At 39.6% G+C, this 23,295-nt stretch overlaps 1 protein-coding gene across 1 annotated transcript in view; it reads right to left on the reverse strand.

Annotated features, from left to right (window-relative positions):
- PARD3B (par-3 family cell polarity regulator beta) overlaps positions 1–23,295 on the reverse strand; it is a 385,985-nt gene that overhangs the window by 355,116 nt on the left and 7,574 nt on the right. The window contains exon 2 of the mRNA XM_030454365.1: positions 3,774–3,875. Within this exon, the coding sequence (XP_030310225.1) occupies positions 3,774–3,875 (102 nt within the window). The remainder of the gene's footprint in view (positions 1–3,773; positions 3,876–23,295) is intronic.

A 23,295-nucleotide genomic window follows, 5' to 3' on the forward strand; every position in this document is an offset into this window, starting at 1 on the left:
TCTTCTGCCTGAAGAGTTTTTAGTAACAGTCTTAACAAAATGCCAAAACACAAATCAGACAATAAAAGGATCAATAGAAAATGAAATTAGAAAAGAACAAGTTTCAGATTTGCATCTATCTTACATAGCAAGGATTTTAGCTTCAAAATCCCTCTCTCAGCATTCGAACAGAGGGTCTTATTTCAAAACTATCAGGAATCTAATTAGTGTCAGAGATCCCCTGTCACAGTTAATTGTTTGGGTTTTCATTTTTAAATCTGAGAAAAGCAATGGAATACTTATCACAAATGGAAAAACCGTGGTGGCTACAGATGTTTATAAAAAAATTTCCCAGTTCATTCACAATGTTCAAACACAAACATTACACTGGAAAAACTAGAAGTTTGTAGCCCATCTGGTAAGAACTTTTATAACCACATTTTTTACTTTTAAAGTAGGTAGAAATGAAATAAGTAACCCTTGTAATATGTTCCAAGACAATATCTATTTTAAGAAACATTACATTATACAGCACTAAGTATGTGAGAGCTTCCAGTTTTTTCAAGGATAAATAGGAGGTTAATTTATGCATAAAGGCATCGTTTTATGGCTCTAAAGCTATAAAAATTAGTTTTCTTTAATAAGTTAAGCCACATTTGACCAGGTATCTGTTCTTAAAGTTATGAATGTATCATGAAGCACATTGCTAGACTTGAAGTTTACAAGAAGGTTCCCAGTAATCAGAAGCATATGATTCCACTGCACACCCTGGAATGTAATACTACACTTAAAAATCAGTTATTTTAAAGATCACACTAATGAGTTCTGAACTTCCAACCTATGTGTACACAGTTTCATAATTACACAGCTTGAAACAGTCATCAAAGCCAAATGCTCCTGAAATCCAAGTCATTTTATAATCTTGAATAATGCATGGCACCTCTGCAGCAAGAAATTAAAGCAAATGTCATAAAAATGCAAAGTTTCAGAATCTGTATTCTAAAAGAAAACACATTACTGAAATAAAGTGTTGCTTAGTAAATACTAATGGCAGTGATTTTTTTTCCCTCTCTCTCTGTTTAGATATCAGATAGTAACTCCTACCAAAATATCCTTTTATATATACATACATATGGTGTCTCACAGCATACCCTACTACACAAGAATAAAGCCAGATATGTTTCCATTGGCTCAAAATAGCAGAAAAACCTTTTCTTCCTGAAAAACATGAAAACATGCTTTAAAAATAGGCTACAACTTAATTGGCTTGCACTTCATGAACAGCAAAAAACAAACTTTCCTTTTTTTTAATCCAAGGGCCAGCAAGTCCAGGTCTAGAGTTTATCCATGAGAATGACTGCCCCCCAACTCTCAATGATTTTGTTTCTTTGTTTTTAAAATAAAGGTAAAGCCTAGTAAACCCAGAGGATTTTAGCAAGTATTGGCACTATCTTTCTGAACAAGTTAAAAAGCCTGTGACTCAAACTGAAGGGAAAAACCATCCTCAGAGCCCAAGCAGAAACATATTCTTTTCTAGTGTTTCAAGTCCACTCCACTCTTTTAAGGTACTGGAAAAGATGAAAGCAATTTATTAAATTGCCCTAATACTTCCCTTTCTGGTAGATGCAGCAGTCATCAGGCAAGTAAAGAATATGTATGCTGGGACTGCCCTGAAATCAGTTACCTGGAGACTTCTATGCACAGTAGTGTTTTTCCTTTCTATCTTCATCATCCAGAACTACCCAAGACTATTAAAGTAAACAAACACTGTCAGCAGTAACAATTTCATATACAAATGCCTTTGATTATATGAAATTACAGCTGAAACCTATTACAAATTATTTATACAAGGAAGAAACAGAATATTCCAAATCTAACAAATAAGAACACTGTATCATGCCTTTGGAGGCTGCAAACATGTTTTTCAGAATAAATGTAAAATCCATTTTAATTTTCACCAATTTAGGGTTTGAAAGAAGAATGAATCATTAGGTATTCTTTTTGTTAACCAAATTTTAAGATTTCTGCACATCTGTACAATCTCATTACTGAAACCACAAACTAAGAATGCAAAACCAAAAGTAGTAGGAAAAAGTCATAAATATCTACATGAATTCACAGAATCACAGAAACCCTGAGGCTGGAAAAGACCTTGGAGATCATCAGGTCCAGCCTGTGACCTAACACCACCACATGAGCTGGACCACGGCACTGTGTGCCACATCCAGCCTTCCCTTAAACACCTCCAGGGATGGTGACTCCACCACTTCCCTGGGCAGTCCATTCCAGTTCCTGATCACCTTCTCCATGAGGAAGTGCCCTCTGATATCCAACCTAAACCTCCCCTGGCACAGCTTCAGGCCATCACCTCTCATCCTGTCACTGCCTGGGAGAGCCCGACCCCCACCTGACTACACCCTCCCTTCAGGTACTTGTAGAGAGGGATAAGGTCCCCCAGGAGTCTCCTCCAGGCTAAACACCCCCAGCTCCCTCAGCCTCTCCTCATCAGACTTTCCCCCTGGTCCCTTCAGCAGCCTCACTGCCTCCTCTGGACCCGCTCCAGCACCTCCATGTCCCTCTGGAACTGTTCACAGAACCCGAGCTGAGGCCTCACCAGTGCTGAGTACAGGGGCAGAATTGCACCCCTTGTCCTGCTGGCCACACTGCTCCTGATCCAGGCCAGGATGCCACTGGCCCTCTGGGCCACCTGGGCACACTGCTGGCTCATGTTCAACTGTTTGTCACCCAGTGCTCCCAGGTCCCTCTCTGCTGGGCTGCTCTCCAGCCACTCTTCCCCCAGTCTGTAAATATGGACAAGTAATATGCTTGAAAAAATTAACATACACCAAACAAAGCTCCATTGTTTCTAAGAATTACCAAACAAAGCACCATAAAATGACACTGAAGTATGCCTCAGACAATTTTTTAAGGCACTGAGAAACAGCATTCCATTAATCATAAACAAAACATTGCACTTTGTATTAAGTCACCAATCAACATACAAAACTAGCATTTGTTTGTAAGATGAAAAATTAGTTTTGAAGTCACCAAGTATATGGCACTGTAAATAGACAAAACTATTTGTTTGATTTCATGAAGACAAAAAGGAAGATAAAAGTCAAAGTATTATAACTTGTACTCTTTCTCTATGCTGAAATAAGTTATAATTTTCTCAAACTTAAATTTCCTGATAATTACAAACACTTTAGGAGGCTTCTTTGAAGCTACTACTTCTATACATAGAAAGGACAATTGCCTCATTTGAATTTAGAGATTTGTACCTTTTAAAATTAATGATTGCCCTGCTTAGACCTTCAGCAAAAAATTACAGGAACTCCTCCTGAAATTTAGCACTGTTCTTGTCACTGCAAGATTTGTCTGTTTACTTTGTCACACATATTCAACAATGGCATTTGAATGATTCTCAAAAACGTAATTCTAAGCAAAGGAAGAGAGTATAAAAGACATTTTAAGTGGCATTAAAAAAAGGTATCTTGCAAAACTCACGATCCTTCACCACTTTTTTTTTTCATACAGCAAAAAAAGAAACACAAAAGTGCTCAAAATTTATGTCCTAAACCAACTGCTTGGCTCCTCTGGTGATCTTTAATGCTTTTTTCCCCCACCCCCTCCAGTTCTACTCCAGGACCAGCAAGCTATAGCACCTATGGTTAGAAAGCTGTGTTGCATTTAAGAATATTTAACACCTACTTCATCTGCCAGCTGTCCAGAAGTGAGAATATACCATTAATTATTTGGAAAGATAGAGCAAAAAGAAAAAGTAGTAGCTCTACCTTATCTTTGTCTTCCACAACATCTGCCAGCACATCATCTGGGTCCAGGATTCCTCCATCTGTGTACTCCAGGTGGTGAATATTTACCCAGGAAGCTGGATCCTGTAAGACAGGCACAAGTCTTTTTAACCTAACCTTGCAGGATTTTAGTACCATTAGACAAAGCAGCTTTCTATCCCATGTTATTCCCACTTCAATTTCCACTTCCCACTTCAATCTCCCTCTTCAGTAGTGAATTAGAAGCCTGAAACCACTATTGGAAATGGAAACAAAGAGAATGAAAACTACAAACACATAACAAGACACAACCTATAGAAAAATATTTAAAAGATCTTAAGAATGTAACTTATCACATTTCAATTAAACAGTTAATATAAATATGAGAAATTAAACCTTCTCATTTTTACAAAGTTGGAATACTTGGGTTATTACCAGCAAACACAAATACATATATGGATGGAGAGGCACCAATCCTGACAGTTTGGGGGGATAAAACACTCATCATTCCTTTCTCTGAGTAGGTAGTCCAGCTCTTGTGGCAAAAAAATCCCTGTATTGAATCCCAGTTTGTTTTCACTAATAAATGCTCTTGAATTCCAGTATAACATTGTATACCATATAAACAGGGATCATGCCAGTTTTCAAAAACTACTGCTATCCTCCTATATTATTAAGTACTTCACTCCCAAAACTGGGAGCTTAGCCATTGTTCCACTGACCCTGAAGCCAAAGATTCAGAGCACACAGCTCAACAGCAAGTTTTCCTTGACATGAAACACAAATCAGGGAGCAGACACACAGCCTGTAACCACTTCCTCCAAACTGAAACAGCTTCCTGAGTACACATAACTCACAAGGGGGACAGGCTAACTGGTAGTAATGCTTGAAGTGCCTTAGTTAACATTTGAACATTTATCCTACTTAGACCAGATATTGTAGTTTAAGAGGCACATAGCAGCTCATCAAGTCATGGAATCATAGAATTGGCTGCGTTGGAAGGGACCTCAGGGATCATCAAGTCCAACCCTTGATCCACTACCGCTGCAGTTACCAGCCCATGGCACTGAGTGCCACATCCAGTCTCTTTTGAAATATCTCCAGGGATGGAGAATCCACTACTTCCCTGGGCAGCCCATTCCAATGCCTGATCACCCTCTCCATAAAGAAATTCTAATATCCAACCTAAACCTCCCCTTGGCACAACTTGAGACCGTGCCCTCTTGTCTTGCTGAGAGTTGCCTGGGAAAAGAGACCAACCCCCCCCGGCTCCAACCTCCTTTCAGGGAGTTGTAGAGAGTGATGAGGTCTCCTCTGAGCCTCCCCTTCTCCAGGCTGAACAGCCCCAGCTCCCTCAGCCTCTCCTCATAGGGTCTGTGCTCAAGTCCCTTCACCAGCCCAGTTGCCCTCCTTTGGACCTGCACCAGGACCTCAATCTCCTTCCTGAACTGAGGGGCCCAGAACTGGACACAGTACCCGAGGTGTGGCCTCACCAGCGCTGAGTACAGGGGCAGAATCACCTCCCTGGACCTGCTGGCCACACTGTTCCTGATACAGGCCAGGGTGCCATTGGCCTTCTTGGCTACCTGGGCACACTGCTGGCTCATGTTCAGCTTCCTGTCAATCCAGACTCCCAGGTCCCTCTCTGTCTGGCTGCTCTCCAACCACTCTGTGCCCATCCTGGAGCTCCCCATGGGGTTGTTGTGGCCAAAGTGCAGGACCCGGCACTTGGCCGTGGTGAACCTCATCCCGTTGGAATCAGCCCAACTCTCCAGCCTGTCCAGGTCCCTCTGCAGAGCCCTCCTGCCTTCCAGCTGATCCCCACTCCCCTCAGCTTAGGGTCATCTGCAAATTTGCTGATGAAGTCATACCAACATGTTTGAACACTGCTTGGCATCAGCACTGATAGATGTTCAATTGCTACACCTTCTGCTGCACCATGAAGAAAGGAAACATGCTTAGGTAAGATTACAAAGTAGTTGAGTCTTCCATAAAATACTATAGGGACTGGCCAGAAGACGCTAAGATTGAGGGTCAAGAAACTGGCATGCACACACATAACTTTGGGAAAAGTCTCAAATGGACAGAGAAAGAAGAGCAATGCTGATTTGCAATACACACTCTCAATGATTCCATTTATACTTCATCTATATCTCCAATCCATTCTTCCTTGCCAAGTCTTATCATCACAGTTGTCAAACCAAAGCACAACAGACACACTCCATGTACCAGCGAGCTCCTTAGCTCTAGTTTAGCCACTTCTCATGTAATAAAGTCCCTGAAAAGTAGTGATATTTCATTCCATATTCATTTACCAATATTCTATAAATTTGGCCATCAAGTGATGCAGACAGCAGATAAACCAGGGTAATTCCACCACAGGTACAGATGTGGATCAATTGGATTGAGCCTCTTTATTATTGTCTCATCATTAAGCAGCAGTCAAAAAAGCAACTGAGAAACCTCAACAACCCTACCACTACCTACTCTTATGTCCATAACTCCACTATCAGCTTTGCTGGTGAATTCTGAACCAAATATTTTTTCTGTTCTGAAATACCTAGCTTCCATAGTTTAGATCCAGTTTTTCTGTGGGAGGTGGGGTGTAGAAAAAAAACAAAAAAACCCCAAAACAAAATGAAAAAACACCACAAAAATGAAACAAAAACCAAACAAACAAACAAAAGAAAACAAACAAAAAAAAAACCAAAAAGAAAGAAAAGAAGGAACAGGTTTGGCTAGGATAAAGTTTTCTTCATATTAGTTTGCATGGTGCTATGTTTTGGATTTGTGACTCTAAGAGTGCTGCTAACACAGACATTTTGGCTGTTGCTGAACAGTGCTCAACACAGCAAAGTCTTCTCCCTTTCCCACACTGTACAACTCCAGTGGGCAAGCTGGGAGTGTACAAGAAGCAGCTGGGACACAGCTGGGGCAGCTGACCTCTGAATGCCCCAAGGGATGTTCCATACTGTATGACACTGTGCTCAGCAATAAAAGCTGGAGGGATGGAGAAGGTAGGGGTGTAGGACAGAGTTGTGCACACAGCTTTCCCTTTACCTGCTGAACTATCTCAGTCCTGGATTTTCTCAGTTGTATCAATGAGAGTCTTCTTCCCAACACTGGGTGAAGAGTGAGCAAGCAGCTGTGTGAGGCTTAACTGCCTTAGGTTAAACTTTTAGCCCCTTTCCACTCATTTGAGGATTAAGTATATTAAGCTCAAGAGACTTTAATTAGACAAGAGTCTCTTTAATTAGTCAAGAGTCTATATTAAGCTTAAGACAGTCACCCAATTAAGCACACAAAATTGTCTCTATTCGTAACACATATTTAATCTGTAATTTATCTCCAAGAACTATTAGAGATAAATTGTTAGATGCCATTTAACATTGAAACGAATCCTTTGTGAAACAGCAAATGTCTGTTCATTCTAGGGATCAGCTACTCAGAACTACAACATTGAAGAAAATAATTTAACAGGCTTTTGTCTCCGGAAAGTGATAAAGCGTAGACAACTATTACAGCTCAAAGCTATATTCTAAAGCATACGATTTAAGTATCTTTACCACAAACACAAAATTAAAAGGCAGAGAGGAAATGTACCTGTATGCAACAGACAAGCACACGAACTTCAATGAAACAATTTACATGATGCAGAAACCTCCTGAAGGAGTGTTGCTTGATCCTACCAGTGGACTTACAAAATACGAGTCTCTCAGACTGGAATGCGTCAAGTAGCTCCAAATGTTCATCCTGAACCTTCTGACTAATACAATCAGAACAGGTCTTCCCAGCTAGTAACACCAAAATAGCATATTGAAAACTACTCCTCTTTATTAGACAAACTTCTGTGGCTAACATTTTTGTCTGAAGATATATTAATATTTATTCTATGTATAATGCTGTTTAATGGTCCTATAGGCAGAATAAAGTGATGCGAAAAAAAAATAAACAGCTGATTGGAATATTTGTTTTCTATGTTCTTTCCTATTTGCAATTCAGTGGCTGCATCAACCCAGATGTGTCACTGAAAAGGAAACAAAGGAAAAAAAGCAATGTAGAAGCTCTATTGTTATAAAAATGTACCAGGAAACAAGCTCAAGACTCAGAGCTGCCCCAAACTACACTCACTAAGTTTTACAAATTCCCAACCTTTCTTTTACTTCCAGCCACAACAAATACAATAATTTAATGGTTCTGTTAGTAGCCATATCAAGAGGAAGTCTCTTGACCAGTCTGAAAGAACAGAAGCTGCCATTCCTCATCAATCTTTTAGAGCAAGTGTGGCCAGTGTTAGATTCTTTAAAAGAAAGGAATGACAATTCACACTGAAATACAAAACCTGAAACAGAAGAGGATTCACATAATTTCTTTAGCAGAAAAATACTTCTGAACAGTTTAGATACTGCTCCCACACACACTGACTCAGGTACACCCCCATGAAGCCACTAAGACTTTCTGATTTCAAGGATTCCCCCATTACAGCAACCACCAGAGACTACAAAAGGACTGAACACTCACTGTTTCAGAAATACAAATGTGAAACCAGCTTCTATTATCTTAACTGGATCTTCATTTCTGAAAACTTAAAAAAAAAAAAAAAAAAAAAAAATAAAATAGCAGAGAGAGAGAGAGAGAAATGTCTTTTATAGACTTGCTTGATGAAATAAATCAACTTCCAGATAGTTTCAGTGGTGGAAATTCCCTCTGCACAGTCACAGGAAAAAAACAGCAGTTCATCTCAACAGCAAAATAAATTACTCACTCATTCCAAAGAGATTTCAGAGAACATTTTCTGATCTTTGGATGAACTCCAAAAACGTTCCCGCACAGGATACAAAGTGTCTATGTAAAAAAATCCTAAAGTTTATGTAACAATTTCTACTCCCACCAAGAGACCGGACAGCTTCAATAAATAAACCACCAATATCTTAGCTAACTTCCCATATAAAATAAGCCATTTAAGTACCAGTGGACTTTAGAGTTGAAGATCTGAAGTCCCAAATAGCATTTCATCCTCATGATGAGTAGGGGATGGACAGGACAAATGAATGTGCATCCATATCCAAGCAGACACACGTACTCACATGTTACACATTATTTAATGCTCAGAAGGAGGAGATTAGGTCTGACAAATAACTGTGGTACACCCAAGACAGCATAATCATTTGAGGAACTGAAACTTTTCTTAGAAATGGGTGGTCTTAAGTTTCTTATGTTTTAGTATGATGCAGCAAACACAAAAAGAATTAAGAACCCTTCAGGTATCCATAGCTTCCAAAATCCCTAGGCAGGAAGCTGCATTTCCAAAGTAACAGCATAACTGGATTGAGTACATCACTGGGGTTGGAAAACAAATGCTTTTTCTGTTCTATAGTATTTTCTGAAAGGTAACAGTAACACTAGTGATAGAGGTAATAGGTTGTTGCAGTGTTAGACATCTGAAGGGTTGATACAAGTTTGCTGCAATGAAATAACACTTCTCACCTCCTGAAAGCAGAAAATGCTGCAATTTTAAATTCTTAACAATCCAGAGTAAGATTACACTTACCCCATCTTTGCTCAGGGAAGGGACTGATTAAGAAAGTATCTTCTGATAAGACACTTGCTGAGAAAACGACCAAATATAAAGTAAATTGTGTAAGAACTGTGTTCTAAAAGTATTTGTTTTGAAAAACAGGAGTCTCTTGTAAAAATAAAATGCTAATGGCAGCCTAGAAGCTCTGGGTGGCATTCATGTAAGGGTGTCACTTCTCTGTGCTCCTGAATGCTCTCTTGGCAGCAAAGTCATTTAGGAGCAAACACACCTCCAGGTTTTCCTCAAAACAGTTCCCCAAAAAATCTGCCTGAGTGGGGGGAAGTTCTCGTAGAATACAGTGCAGCCCATAGCCCTTTTGCAGAACTTTAGCCAAGCTATACAACAGAAATATCTAAATATGTAAAGAAAAAGTATGAATAATTACCTGGTATGATACCTATCAGCACTTCCCATATGAACATTGAGAAGTTACTCTGCAGTGCACTTTATCTAAGGGCTGCAAATCATGTTAGTGTTTAACATGAAGCCACTTAAACACTTAAAAGCTGTTTATCATAATTTCCTTTATGTGTGGAAGAACACTTTAGAAATTACTAATCAAATATTTACAAATTTTAAATTAAGGCCAGGTCACATGAATGCTCAAGTGGGATGTAGCCAGAGGACAGACAATTTATAAAATGGTTTTGACATTCATGTTGTCAGAATCTTAACTTCCATGTTGCCACCCAATCATAGAATCATAGAATTGGCTGGGTTGGAAGGGACCTCAGAGATCATCAAGTACAACCCTTGAACCACCGTTGCAGTTCCCAGCCCATGGCACTGAGTGCCACATCCAGTCTCTTTTGAAATATCTCCAGGGATGGAGAATCCACTACTTCCCTGGGCAGCCCATTCCAATGCTTGATCACTCTCTCCGTAAAGAAATTCTTTCTAATATCCAACCTAAACCTCCCCTGGCACAACTTGAGACCGTGCCCTCTTGTCTTGCTGAGAGTTGCCTGGGACAAGAGACCAACCCCCCCCCTGGCTCCAACCTCCTTTCAGGGAGTTGTAGAGAGTGATGAGGTCTCCCCTGAGCCTCCTCTTCTCCAGGCTGAACAGCCCCAGCTCCCTCAGCCTCTCCTCATAGGGTCTGCAACACCCTCATTGTTCAAATAGTCTAAAATAGGTTCAAGCCCTTCTATGCATTTATTTTCAAATAAAAATACATTCAAGTGAAAGACCAATCAGTCTTTACATAAAGACACACCAAGTTATTGTTAGGTTTTTTTATATACAGATACACATCTTTAATGTATCAAAAACTTGGGAGCACCATCTTAATTCCTTTTGTTCCAAACTCAAACAGGAAAATGTTGGCCTACTTTTCTGAAAACTACAGCAACATACTTCATAAATGTTGCAGTTCATACAGCATTATTTCAGACTGTTACTGAGCAAGAAAATCCTAACAAGTTTAATTACTTTCAGCTGGCCCACCAATAAAAAAACAAAAAAAACAACCAAACACAAAAACCAACAAACAACTTAATGAACTTAATGACTGCACAATTAATTATTGTTTGGTGTAGTTCTTTGTTCTGCTGTGCAGAATGCATAAAACTAATTGCAACCTCCACCCTGGAATTTTTAACTTAAATATGGTAAAATTCAGAAGTAGGAATGACTTAAAGCTCCTCCCCTAAGTACTTCTCAGGCTGGTGTTTTAGAAGCACCTCCACATTATTGCTTCATTATTAGAGCAAACAGAGTTCAATGAAACACAACATGAAAAAGGATGCATTTAAAGAAACTGAAATCACATATGCATCATCCACCCCCACAGCAACAATAAAAATACTAAGACATAAGTTAGAGGGAAAAACTGGTTGCTTTCTCGAGGTTGTTTTCTGTCATACAGACAGCATAAAAATGAGATCTAGAAACAACATAATCACAACATATTTCCTGATGAAGGGGATATTTTAGGTTAAGATCCATAAGATATATGCTACCATTTAATTATTTTTAGATTGCATATTGTAATGTGTTCTGTTACCTCCCAGTATATAAGTACTTAATGATTTCTGAAAGCATTCTAAGGCTACATGATGTATCACTACCCACAGCCAAACAGCACTAAAAATTATTTACTCTCACACTACAGCTTGTGGAGTGAAGTACAGAAAGGGAGTTGGAGAGGAACACACAGATGAAATTGGTCACAGACTCAAACTTCCCTCTAAATCCTTCTCAAAATTCACTGCTAAATTAGAACAGCCTCTAGCACTTTTATTAATTTACCACAACCACCTCCAAAAAAGCATGGAGTAGTTCTTACAGCCAGAACGTATTTCAACTGAGCAACTGAGCTCTGTCATCATCAGCTGTGTTGGAAGTGAGGCTCTGTTTTATGGACTAGGAATATTGAGTTCTCAAAATCAAGAGCTGATCAGAAAGCAAACACTTGCATTCTGCACATTATCCCTGCTGGTTCTTAAATATTCCTCAGTCATAAAAAGATTTCCCAAGAATGAGCTAGGGATGAATGGTTAGATCTCAGTAGCAAAACCAAGGTCCATACACTTCGACATCCTTATACAACTGAAGAGAAACCTTAGTGAAAATGTTGGCACATCCCATCTCCCAAAATGCAAAAAACTACATTCACACACGTGTAGACAGTTAATGCAGTAGAACTGCATCATTTCTACAGTGCAAAGATGGCATTTGTTTGGAATAACAGCAAACTCAAGAAGCTTGTGTAAATCAAAGATCAACAGCAACAGATTAAGTCTCTTCCAGACATTTACTGAACTCTGCACACCCTGGTACTGACCAGTTTCAAACAAGCCTCCCCATAGTGAAGGAATATTTGTTAGAAATTAAGTCTTCTTTTCACAAGCTTCCAAAACCAGAGAAAAAAACACATTTAGGTTTCACTGCTCAAGAAGCTTCCAGAGTTTAGTTTGCATCACAGTGCAACAGAGTGAGTTACAAACCCACATTTCTAAGTTTTACTGTTGAAAATAAATCCTTACCTGGAATTACTTAGATTGTCTTTATAGCTCTACAGTTTGACTGCACAAAACCAAACAAAACATTTTTAAGCATTTAAGACTTTTAACAGTAAATTTAGCAGGGCTGACTAACAAGCTTTCAGTCTCACTACCAGAACTTCTCGTCACCTCCCTTTCCATCTGTCAGCTTGTTTGCGTGTCAGCTTCCTACTAGGAAAGCATCTGGCAAAGACCAGACCCAAGTCACAGCTGAAACTCTCCCAACTCAGCAAGAGCTGCTCTCTCAGGCTTTTCTGTCTGCAAGAAGAGGTCCAATAAACAAGCTACTCCAGTAAATGCTTTTGAAATGATAGGCTGTATCACATTACTGCAACACATTTAAATACAAAGCTAAAATAATCACAAAGACCACGCAAATTTCATCAGAGTAGGATAAGACACTACTGCCTGCTCTCAGTGCCTCTAAAAATGGCTTTGCCCAATAGTAACTGAAGCAATCTTAGATGGGTTACTTCAAGAAAATTAAAATACTAGATTACAACATAACTATTGAGTATGGTATCATCCTGTCACACTAGCAGCCAACTCCTACACAAAATTTCTTAGTAAGCCTCCCTTGATAAGTCAATGTACTGAGCTGTTTCCAAGTTGACATCAGACTCTCAAAACAAAACCAAACCAAATTAACTGCATGCATGAGGAACATAAAGGAAATAACGTAACTGGAGAATCTTTAGATCAGATTTAAAAAAAAAAAAACAAAACTGAAAACGAGGACTGAAAATACTTCAACCACAAAAACCTGAACCTCTCAGAAGATGAAAATACTTTTTAACATGGGTGTTCATTGGAGAAAGACACACTTCATCTGTTTTCACCTGGGTTTTGTTAGCTTATGTGTCCTGTTTCGATAGAGGAATTACAATGAAGTAAAGCCAGTCTAAATAATACAACCATGAAGCTTTGTTTCTGGACAAATCACACGTTTTGATTTTCAGAGAGGCTGAAAAGTTTTCTTCACACAGTAAGACAGCACAGAAGTTTTATTCCTCCTAATGGTAATTTTGACACACAAGTATGAGCTGAACCAGGCATTTTTTTGCCCAAAACACACAATTTGCCATAGCATTTACAAGATCTGCTTTTAGACTACAGCAGAGGAAACTGTTCCATCTAAACAAATGATTTAAAAACTAAGAAATAAAAAAATATCATTTTTATGTGTTTTCCCACACAAACACTATATTTTCATTTGCATGCATTCACTTTGTCTTTCAAAACCAGTTGAGAAAATTCATCTTTCACCTCCTTTCAGCATGACTGGATGAGCCATCAGAGCTCTAAGGTAAAGAGGCTTGCTGCAAGCAACCTAACATACAGATTACATACATGCCACTATCACATCCATTTCCTTTTTTAAAAATCTCTCAATTCTTATTTTAAGATAATGATCCTTCTCTGAGCTCCTGGAAGACAAAAAATACAGAAGTTCTTCAGATAGGTGACAAAGCATGGCAAAGGGAGCACTGTGAGCAGGTTCCCCCACATAAGTCAGTTTGACACCTGCAGACTGAGGCCAGGGCAGAACAGAGTGACAGTGAATCTCTTCTGTACCTCAGAGTTTACAAAGAGGAATTAGAATACTTCTTGTTCTTCAGCCATCTTTAAATTATTATGCTTTGAGAAATTAATAGGAGTATGTAGAAAGTCTTGTTATTTTTCACAAGGCAGGGAAGGGAGGTACTCATCTCACCTAGTGAACTCCACTGCTGCTGGAGACAAGAAAGAAAAGATAAGTTGGTTTGTCCTGGCAGTCGAATACACAGGGCAAAAAAAAAAAACTAAAAAATACCCATCTTCCATATTAGGTCTGAGAAGAAAAACTGCAGAGATATCCCTAGCACAGAAATCCCAACGGTCCAGAAGTCAGAGCAGAGATATGCAAATCCAGAATGATCAAGAGCATTTAAATGACACTCAGACTTTGATCCAGTTTGTAGCCATGGAAATTTTCAAAAATAAGAGCATTCTGATTTTATACCAAATCTGAATGAGTGCCCCTCTCTGAACAGGGCCCACTATGGGAATATTATACAAATAAAACATGATGTAGAGAACACATCAGCAGAAGGATTGTGTAGCCCATCTTTACATTACAGTCCAACATGTGACATTTCAGAACATTTCAATGAAGAACAAGTATGCAAAGCCATACTGAAGGCAGCTGGAGATAAGTGTTTAGACAAGAAAGCCCATACACTGCAGTTGTAACAACTAAAAAAAAAAACTCCCCTTAAAGTCTCAGTTGAAACTGGAGTGGGGTACAAATCAAAGATAACGACATAAATGCAAGTATAAGCTGATATTAGTTATAATATATTAGTTATAATATTAGTTTATATTTAGTTATAAACTAAAAAGATCCTTTAGTTCATCAAGCCCATTGGACTAGATAGTCTAGACAATGTAGAAACAGAAAGGACTCACCTGTAAGTAAATGCAACAGCTCCAGAAAAAAAACCTTTCACACCCCAAGTTATCTGTCAAATAGTAGCTGCAATATTCAGAGTAACATTGTTATGCTAATAAGCAAACTCCTACAGAGCTACAGGAACCTGGCAAATAATTAGCACTGAGTCTGGCTTTTTGTTTGATATCTGAAGGTAGCAGTGAGGGGTTGAAGGATCGCAGTTATTATTTGTTATAATACAAATTAAAAGTGAACACACAGAACTATATAAAGCAAGCACTTCAAATTGCCACCCATTTTCCACACAGAAATAAAAAAAGAAAAAAAAAAGCCACTTAAGAAAGTAAGAAAGGCACATGTACAAGACATTCTATTTCAGAAACAAAGTCCCAGTTAAGTGACAAAACAAAAACATTGTTACTTTACCAGCTAAAACCAAAGATATCTTTAATTCAAGCCATTCAGCACAGCCACAGATAATAAAAATAAAGGCTGGCTGTACATTCACACAACTCAGTAACAAATTCTGCACTGAATACAAAAAATCAAAAAGTGAAAAATGGCTCAGCATCCATCAATTTAGAGCAGCCACCACTTCAGTCCTTAATACAGAAAATATCTAAAATTATTTTATTACAAGTGTTTGGGCCTTTCCTCAATAGAGTGATTAATGTATTTGCAGCTATCACAGGAGTGGTACAGGGAGTTTCAGGTGTGACAAAAGACTCCTTGCTTCCACAAAACATAATACAAATGCCTGTAAGGCAACACACACCAGGTATGCTAAAAACCTGTAGAACTTTATAACATAAAGCTTTAAATAATGTTCATGTAACAAAAAAAGAGTAGTAAATTATAGAAGTATTTCCTTAGTTCCACATGGAAAGCCATTTTGCTTTGGAAGAAAAAATATCTGCCCTCTCAATCATACCAAAGAATTTGTCATTTCTCAGAAAACAGGAGGACTTTCTGCTGTAGTGTCACCCTATTTCTAGCACACCTTAGTCCCAGAACAGAGGCTGAGGTAGAGTTCCACCAGAAGGCTGCCAGATTTACACAGTCACTAAGGACAGACAGACCCTAGACCATCACTGTCTACTCACACTTCCAAGGCTGGTGCCTTGCTCAGTTCTCTCCACACTCACTGGTAATCTACTGGCAGTTCCAGTTCATTGCTCTCTTTTGAGACATGTCAAGCTTGGATTTCTGGTTTTGTTTCTCTCACTCGGAAGACAAAGGAAATACATGACCTTTCACAGTACAGTTGGTGAGAGCACTCCAAAACAGAGGCATTACAGACAATTGTAGACCCCAGTGCTCTAAAGATGATGAAACAGTCACGGTAGTTTTAAATACTCACAGCACTAAAAGTATTTCAAGATATACATTGAATCCCTTTGAGGCAGAAGTTCATTACAAGAGAAAGAAAAACAAACAAAAAAAAAGTAGAAGAAAGGAAAAATAGAAGTGTGTCAGAGGACACATTAGATCAACTAGGAATCAGGTGTGTAAGGAGAGAAATTAATTATTTTCAGCTGTACCTGTGTTGGAGCAAGGTCTATCATTACATCTGGCCATTATGTGACATTTTGTTCTCCTGGAAAATGATAAATTAAGTAGCCTCCTTTCTCTCTTTGCTTCTCAGTAACAGAAATGACTGGGTCAAAAATGTTCTAAAAGCACAACCAACAGGCAAGAAGCCCAGCCTAACTCCATAAAGATAAGACAGCCTTACTGGTTCTGGCTGTTTGAAAGAAAATGACCAGGAAGATTAAAAAGTAATAAAAATATTTACCAGCACATTATTAGACAGTGGGAATTATTATATAAACTCTTTATATTTTGTGTTACTTCTTATTTGACTTCTGAGATACAACAAATACACCTGGTGAATAGCCCAAACAGCCTCTAGTCATACTGGCAGCCACATATGAAACCCAAACAAACCCAATTCTCTCACTCCTCAGATCAACTTCTACTTTCACCTGACTGAAAATATAGAATGAGGCAGGATTAACATATCATCAAAACTTTATGCTACATAGAATCATGGGATAATTGGGGTTGGAAAGGACCTCTAAAGGTCAGCTAGTCCACCCCCTTGCAGTAAGCAGGGACACCCTCAACTAGATCAGGATGTTCAGAGCCTCCTCAAGCCTCAATTTGAATATTTCCAGGGATGATGCCTCGACTGCTTTCCCCTGGGCAACCTGTTCCATTTTTCTACTACTACCCTCATGGTAAAGAATTTTTTTCTTTTAAAACCATTGCCCCTAATCCTATCACTTCAGGCCCTTATAAACAGTTCATCCCCAGCCCCCTGCAGGTACTGGAAAGTCACTTTTAGGTCTCCCCGTAGCCTTCTTTTCTCTCCAGGCTGAACAACCCCCTCTCCCTCAGCCTGGCTTCATAGGAGAGGTGTTCCAGCCCCCTGATCATTTTTGTGACCTTATTCTGGACCCACTCCATCAGATCCACGTCCTCCCTACACCGAGGGCTCCATGCTGGATACAACACTCCAGATGAGGCCTTACCAGAGCAGAGCCAAGTGCCAGAATCACCTCTCTCCATCTCCTGGCCATGCTTCATTTGATGCAGCCCAGGATGTGATTTGCCTTCTGGGCTGCAAGTGTGCCCACTGGCTCATGTCCAGCTTCTCACACACCAGCACCCAAAGTCCTTTTCTGCAGGGCTGCTTTCTAAAACTTCATCCCCCACCCTGTACTGATAGTGCAGATTGTCCTGACCCAGGTACAGGACCCTGCACTTGGTCTTGTTGAACTTCATGAGGTTCACCTGGGCCCACCTCTCCAGTCTGTCCATGTCCTTCTGGATCACATCCCATCCCTCTGGCTTACTGACAGCACCTCTCAGTTCAGTGTTATCTGCAAACTCGTTGATGGTGCACTTGATCCTGCTGTCTATATTGCTGATAAAAATATTTAACAGTACAGGTCCCAGAACAGACCCCTGAGGGACACCACTTGTCACTGATCTCCATCTGGACTTTGAGCTGTTGACCACTACCCACTGGTTACAACCATCCAGACAATTCCTCATCCACTGAACATTCCATCCATCAAATTTGTATCTGTCCAACTTGGTGAGTAGGATATTGTGGGAGACTGTGTCAAAGGCCTTGCAGAAGTCCAAATAGATGACATCCACTGCTTTTCCCTTGTCAACTGAGGTAGTCACTCCATTGAAGAAAGCCACTCTATGCCCAACCACATCTTATGAAGTGGATTTTGACCAGATAAAAGGCAAAGAGAATGAGGTATTCACTTTTTCACTGAAATTCAATACCACAAGTATGCAGAATTCTTCCTCCCTCCCTCTTATCCTGAAGTGCAGAAGAACTGCTTTCTCCTACTCCTCCAAATATCTTCCAGAAGACAGAATCACAGAAGAGTTGGGAAGGAACTGCTTAAAAGATGTAAACGAAACGAGAATGCAGTGAAGCAAAATATAAGTCAGTGGAAAATAGCTAACAACAGGTAAGTAGAAGATTCTGCTCAAATTTAGGAAATTACACCTGAGGCATGCATTCTAATTACTATTTTGTAGCAACTTCCTCCAACCAGGAGGAATTTCTTTCCAGAGCCACACAGAATCTTTCCTTACACAATTTTATTCCAGTGAGTACAATCTCATAAGAAGCCTCAAATGAAAATAACAGCTGGTAAGCAAGCTTAATTAAATGCTGTATTTTAATTTATTTTGCAACAGTCCTAAAGCACCATTACAATCTTCCTTTTCATTTGCAGTTTGATGCCATCCATCACTGATACAGATGAATCCAACTTAATTTCCAGTTAGCTACCTCATTCATTGCCTTTCAGCTCCACAACTGTATCCACAGTATTCTGCCACACCTCCTCATGTTACACCATGCTTAAGCACCTACAGAAGTAAGATTTCACTGTAAAAGTAAACAAATATCTTTTGGAAATGCCTGCAGCAAACAGGATATAACACAGTCATTACTCACAAGAATGCTCAAGGCTGTTCCAGGAATATTTTCTCACAATATACTGTCAAGAGGACTTGCAGCCTAACATTAACTTCTGATTAATACAGGTGATGATATCTTAGTTTCCTAATTCCCATACACAAACACCAACAGAGTTAAGTCACTGACAAGTTCAGCTACAAGATACTGGAAGCCTTTCACCAAAGTAACTGGATCTACTTTCACTAAATTTTATTGCTGCATGTGGTGCCTGAAAAAGGAAACCAGCACATGCAATGATGCAATTGATTCTCTTTTTTAAAGGATAAAAAGTAAGAGCCATAGAAAAAATTATAGCACCAGAATCTGCCAGAATGAAGGTCACATAAGGTAAGTGATTTGGCCTACTACAGAACCTGCAACAGCTTTGGTTGCACTATTAGAGTTCTCTCTTACACCAACTATGAAGTTAGGCTCCAAAACAAAAGACAGCAAGAAAAAAAGCCTGAAAAGCCATTAAATCAATTTTAGCAAGATTACAGTATTAAACAGTTTGTTCATTAAATTGCAGATTTTATATTTGAGTATTAATTCACATACTCATTTAAAACCATCATTATAAAGGGTGATTTACACTTCTAGTTTAAAAACAAAATCTGTTTTCTTTGGTTTTGGTGTTTGTTTTTTTTCTTTTTTTTTTTTCCTCCAATTAAAAGAAACTCCTTAAAACAAAGCCTCCTCAAAACTTATTTTCAGCTCCAGATTGCAGAAAAACATCTTTGCACTACTGAAAACCAACAATATGAAACTAATCACAAGGAAGATATTTAAAAGATGAAATAACATTTTGCAGATGTTAATAGTCCACCACACCTTATTTCAAGACAACTACTGTGTGCAATATGGTATGTGGAGCTAAAACCTGCACTATGAAGTCTGCTTATGAACAGTAAAATCCTGGAGTTTGCTATAGTATCAAGTTGGGTTCTTTTTCCAAAAACAAACTGAAGGTTTTTTTTAAAGCCAAACAAATAATCTCTAAGCACACAATGCATATATTGGATCATTTCAAACCAGAAAAATGGAAGACACAATAACCACAGCATTCACATCTGATTGACAGCTAAACATAAAGACACACCAAGCATTCAGCCATCTGGAAAGAAGCTGGTATTATTTTTTCATCTTGTCTATTCTCAAACCTTTAAGGAAAGAGTCAGAGGTTGACCAAGATTTCCTTTTAGTGAGCTGCTCATTTCATATCTACAGCTATTAATGAACTGCAGTGTGAACAATAAGCCAGACTGCTCCACTTCCCTTGATGTCAAAAGACAGTTGTGTGACACCAAGATGAACACACTGTGTGTATACTGCCAGATGTGTTACAAATGAAACAGATAAAGTTACCAAAAAAAGGCTATATAGTGTCTTACTGTCTTTTAATATGGATTATTTAAGGATAGCAACGAATATATATTTTATTCTTCCATATAAGAACACAATCATAACATAAATAATGGCACTAATCATGACATATAAAAAGAACACAACAAAGTGGGTATTAAACCTCTATTCACAGTTAAATGGTAGTGCCTGTTGCTGCAACAAAAGAAACAAACAAAAAAAAAAGCCCAAACTCCTACACTGCCAGTACAGCTGGCTACTAGAGACCTGGGATGAGAAGAAAAAGAATGATACAGTCCAACTTTAGCAGTACATTTTTAATACAGGTCTAATAAGAAAAAGTACACCGCATGTACAAAAGCAAATCACCTACTCCTTTCAGCTTCTGACTCGAGTACCTCGAGTACTGTGTCCAGTTCTGGGCCCCTCAGTTTAAGAAGGATGTAGAGGTCCTGCAACAGGTCCAAAGGAGGGCAACCAGGCTGGTGAAGGGACTCGAGCACAGGCCCTATGAGGAGAGGCTGAGAGAGCTGGGGCTGTTCAGCCTGGAGAAGAGAAGGCTCAGGGGAGACCTCATTGCTGTCTACAACTACCTGAAAGGAGGGTGTAGCGAGGTGGGAACTGGACTCTTTTCACAGACGACCTTCAACAAGACAAGAGGACACAGTCTTAAGTTGTGCCAGGGGAGGTTTAGGTTAGATATTAGAAAGAATTTCTTCACGGAGAGGGTGATTAGGCTATGGAATGGACTGCCCGGTGAGGTGGTAGATTCTCCGTCCCTGGAGACATTTAAAAAAAGACTGGATGTGGCACTCAGTGCCATGGTCTAGCAACTGCTCCGGTGGGTCAAGGGTTGGACTAGATGATCTCTGAGGTCCCTTCCAACCCGGCTAATTCTATGATTCTATGATTCTATGACTTGCTGCAATTATTTCCCCACAAAACACAAAATTTGATTTAAATGGAAGATGGCCTAAACCAACATTTTTCCAAACTCAAGGATTAAGAGGTCAATACAGGAATACTCCCATCTGATCCATCTTACTTCAAGTGAAAGCATATGAAAAGGATAAGAGTTTAGAACAATTATTTCCTGCCAACACTTTCAAAAAATAAGTTGCCTCCATATAAGAATAATCATAAAGAAGAAAAAAACTTATTACTCAGAAGGAACATATTTAAAATGCATGGGCATTTTAAATGTGCTTCTGAATTGAGTATTTCAAGTAAAAGTTAGATCTTAATTTGGCTATTTATAAAGCAAATGGAGTGGTTTCTATAAGGGTTTTTCAGGTAAAGTTGGTATCTCCCAGCAGTCAGCAGCTGAATTACAGCTATCCAAATATCTGCTCCTGAAACATTAAATGAGAAGAATTTTGCAGAATTTTTAGTGCTGATCTTCATGCCTAACATAGAAGAGTCATCATTTACCTTTCACAGGACAGACCCTAATGTCAGATCACATCTTTTCCACACACAAACACATAGATTTTTCCTCTTAAAAAAAACCAAAAAACCAAAAAACCAAAAACCCAAAAGTATCTTCCTTTTTCATAGCAGTCTGAACAGAGCATGCATCTTGATTACTATTACACAAATGTTGGTCTTTCTCTATGCACAACATTAAAATATCAATGAGCTGCCTTCTTTTTGCCGCCCAAAACAACTATTTCAGGTTCCCAGCTCCACAGGAAGTTTTCTTTTTGTAGCTTATTGTCATGGTTTAGGCCCTGCTGGTATCAACCAGGCCTCTGCTCACTCACCCCCCACACCCACTGTGAGACAGCAAGAAGAAAATCTATCTTAAGGCAAATTAATCAAGACAAGGATAAGAAAGTTTGCATTCCCCAGTTATGGTAACAGGCAAAAAACAGACATGTTCAACTTGGAAAGAAAAAGAGCTAACTTAATCTACAAGGAGAAAGAGAAAACATGGCCAGATCTTCATACTTTCCCTCAAAACTCCTTCCTGGGCCCTGATTACTTCACTGCTGCTTCCCACTAAGCAGCACAGGGGATGGACAAGGAGGGGTTTAGGGTCAGTTCACCACATGTTATTTCTGCTGCTTCTCCTCCTCAGGAGGAGGAGGAGGGCTCATATTCTTCTCCTGCTCCAACATGGGATCCTTCTCATGGGAGAGCACTTCACAAACCCCTCCGAGATGAGTCCCTCTCAGGAGGTGCAGTCCCTCAGGAACTGCTCCAGCCTGGGCTGCCCACAGAGTCACAGCTGCTTTGGAAACAGTCACCTCCTCTGACACGGGGTCCTCCACAGCTGCAGATCCACATCTGCCCCTCTCTGCAATCCCCCACAGGCTGCTGCTTCACATTTGCCACCTGTGACACTTCAGGAGCTACAAATTCACATTTACCCCACCATGGTCCTTCAGGGTCTGCTCCCCTGTGCTCCTCCATGCACAACTGCCATCTCACCATGGGCTCTGCTTTACCCCAGCTTCCCATATCTGCTTGGCCTTGGGCAGAAGTGGGGCAGGGATTGGAACCAGGGGAGCTTCCAGCAGCTTCTCACAGAAGCCATCCCTCTGCCTGCCTGCCCACCCGCTCCCCTCCCAAGGCACCACTGCACTAACTCAAGACACTCATGATGCCAGAAACTCCAGAAACAGTTGTTCAGAACACTTTTGTTACAGCCAGCAGGGGAAATTAATTATGAACTGGCAGCAGCTAGATTTTTCAAACAATCCCAGTTCAGTGGGAGCTAAGCATGTTTACTGTTAACTCCCTTTAGTCCTCAAAAAATTTCAGCAAGTGTTTCTACTCCAGACAAGACACGGAAAGTTTCGATTCAAAGGAGATATCTCCTTTCCAATCTTTTCTTCTTTGGGATTAAGAAGAGAACAAGTTGAGGTACAAGAAGGCACACCAGCCAAGAGAACAGCTTCAGAGCAGGTACAGGCATCTTTCAGTCACTCAGTTTCTGTAGCCACTGAAGACCACCAGTCTACTAACTGAAAGGACAGAACCTGTAATGGTAGCTGTCAGGGAAATGTGAAAACATCCACATACCACCATCCCTCATAGGTAATGAAGGCATAAATTCATGCACAAATTAAAAGAAATAATCCCCAAGTGTAGGATGACCTACAGGTAGGTGCTCAAAGGCCATTCCAGAGTTTGGACACAGGGCAAATCCA

This window comes from Calypte anna, chromosome 7 (assembly GCF_003957555.1).
Source record: "Calypte anna isolate BGI_N300 chromosome 7, bCalAnn1_v1.p, whole genome shotgun sequence".
NCBI classification, from domain to species: Eukaryota; Metazoa; Chordata; class Aves; order Apodiformes; family Trochilidae; genus Calypte; species Calypte anna.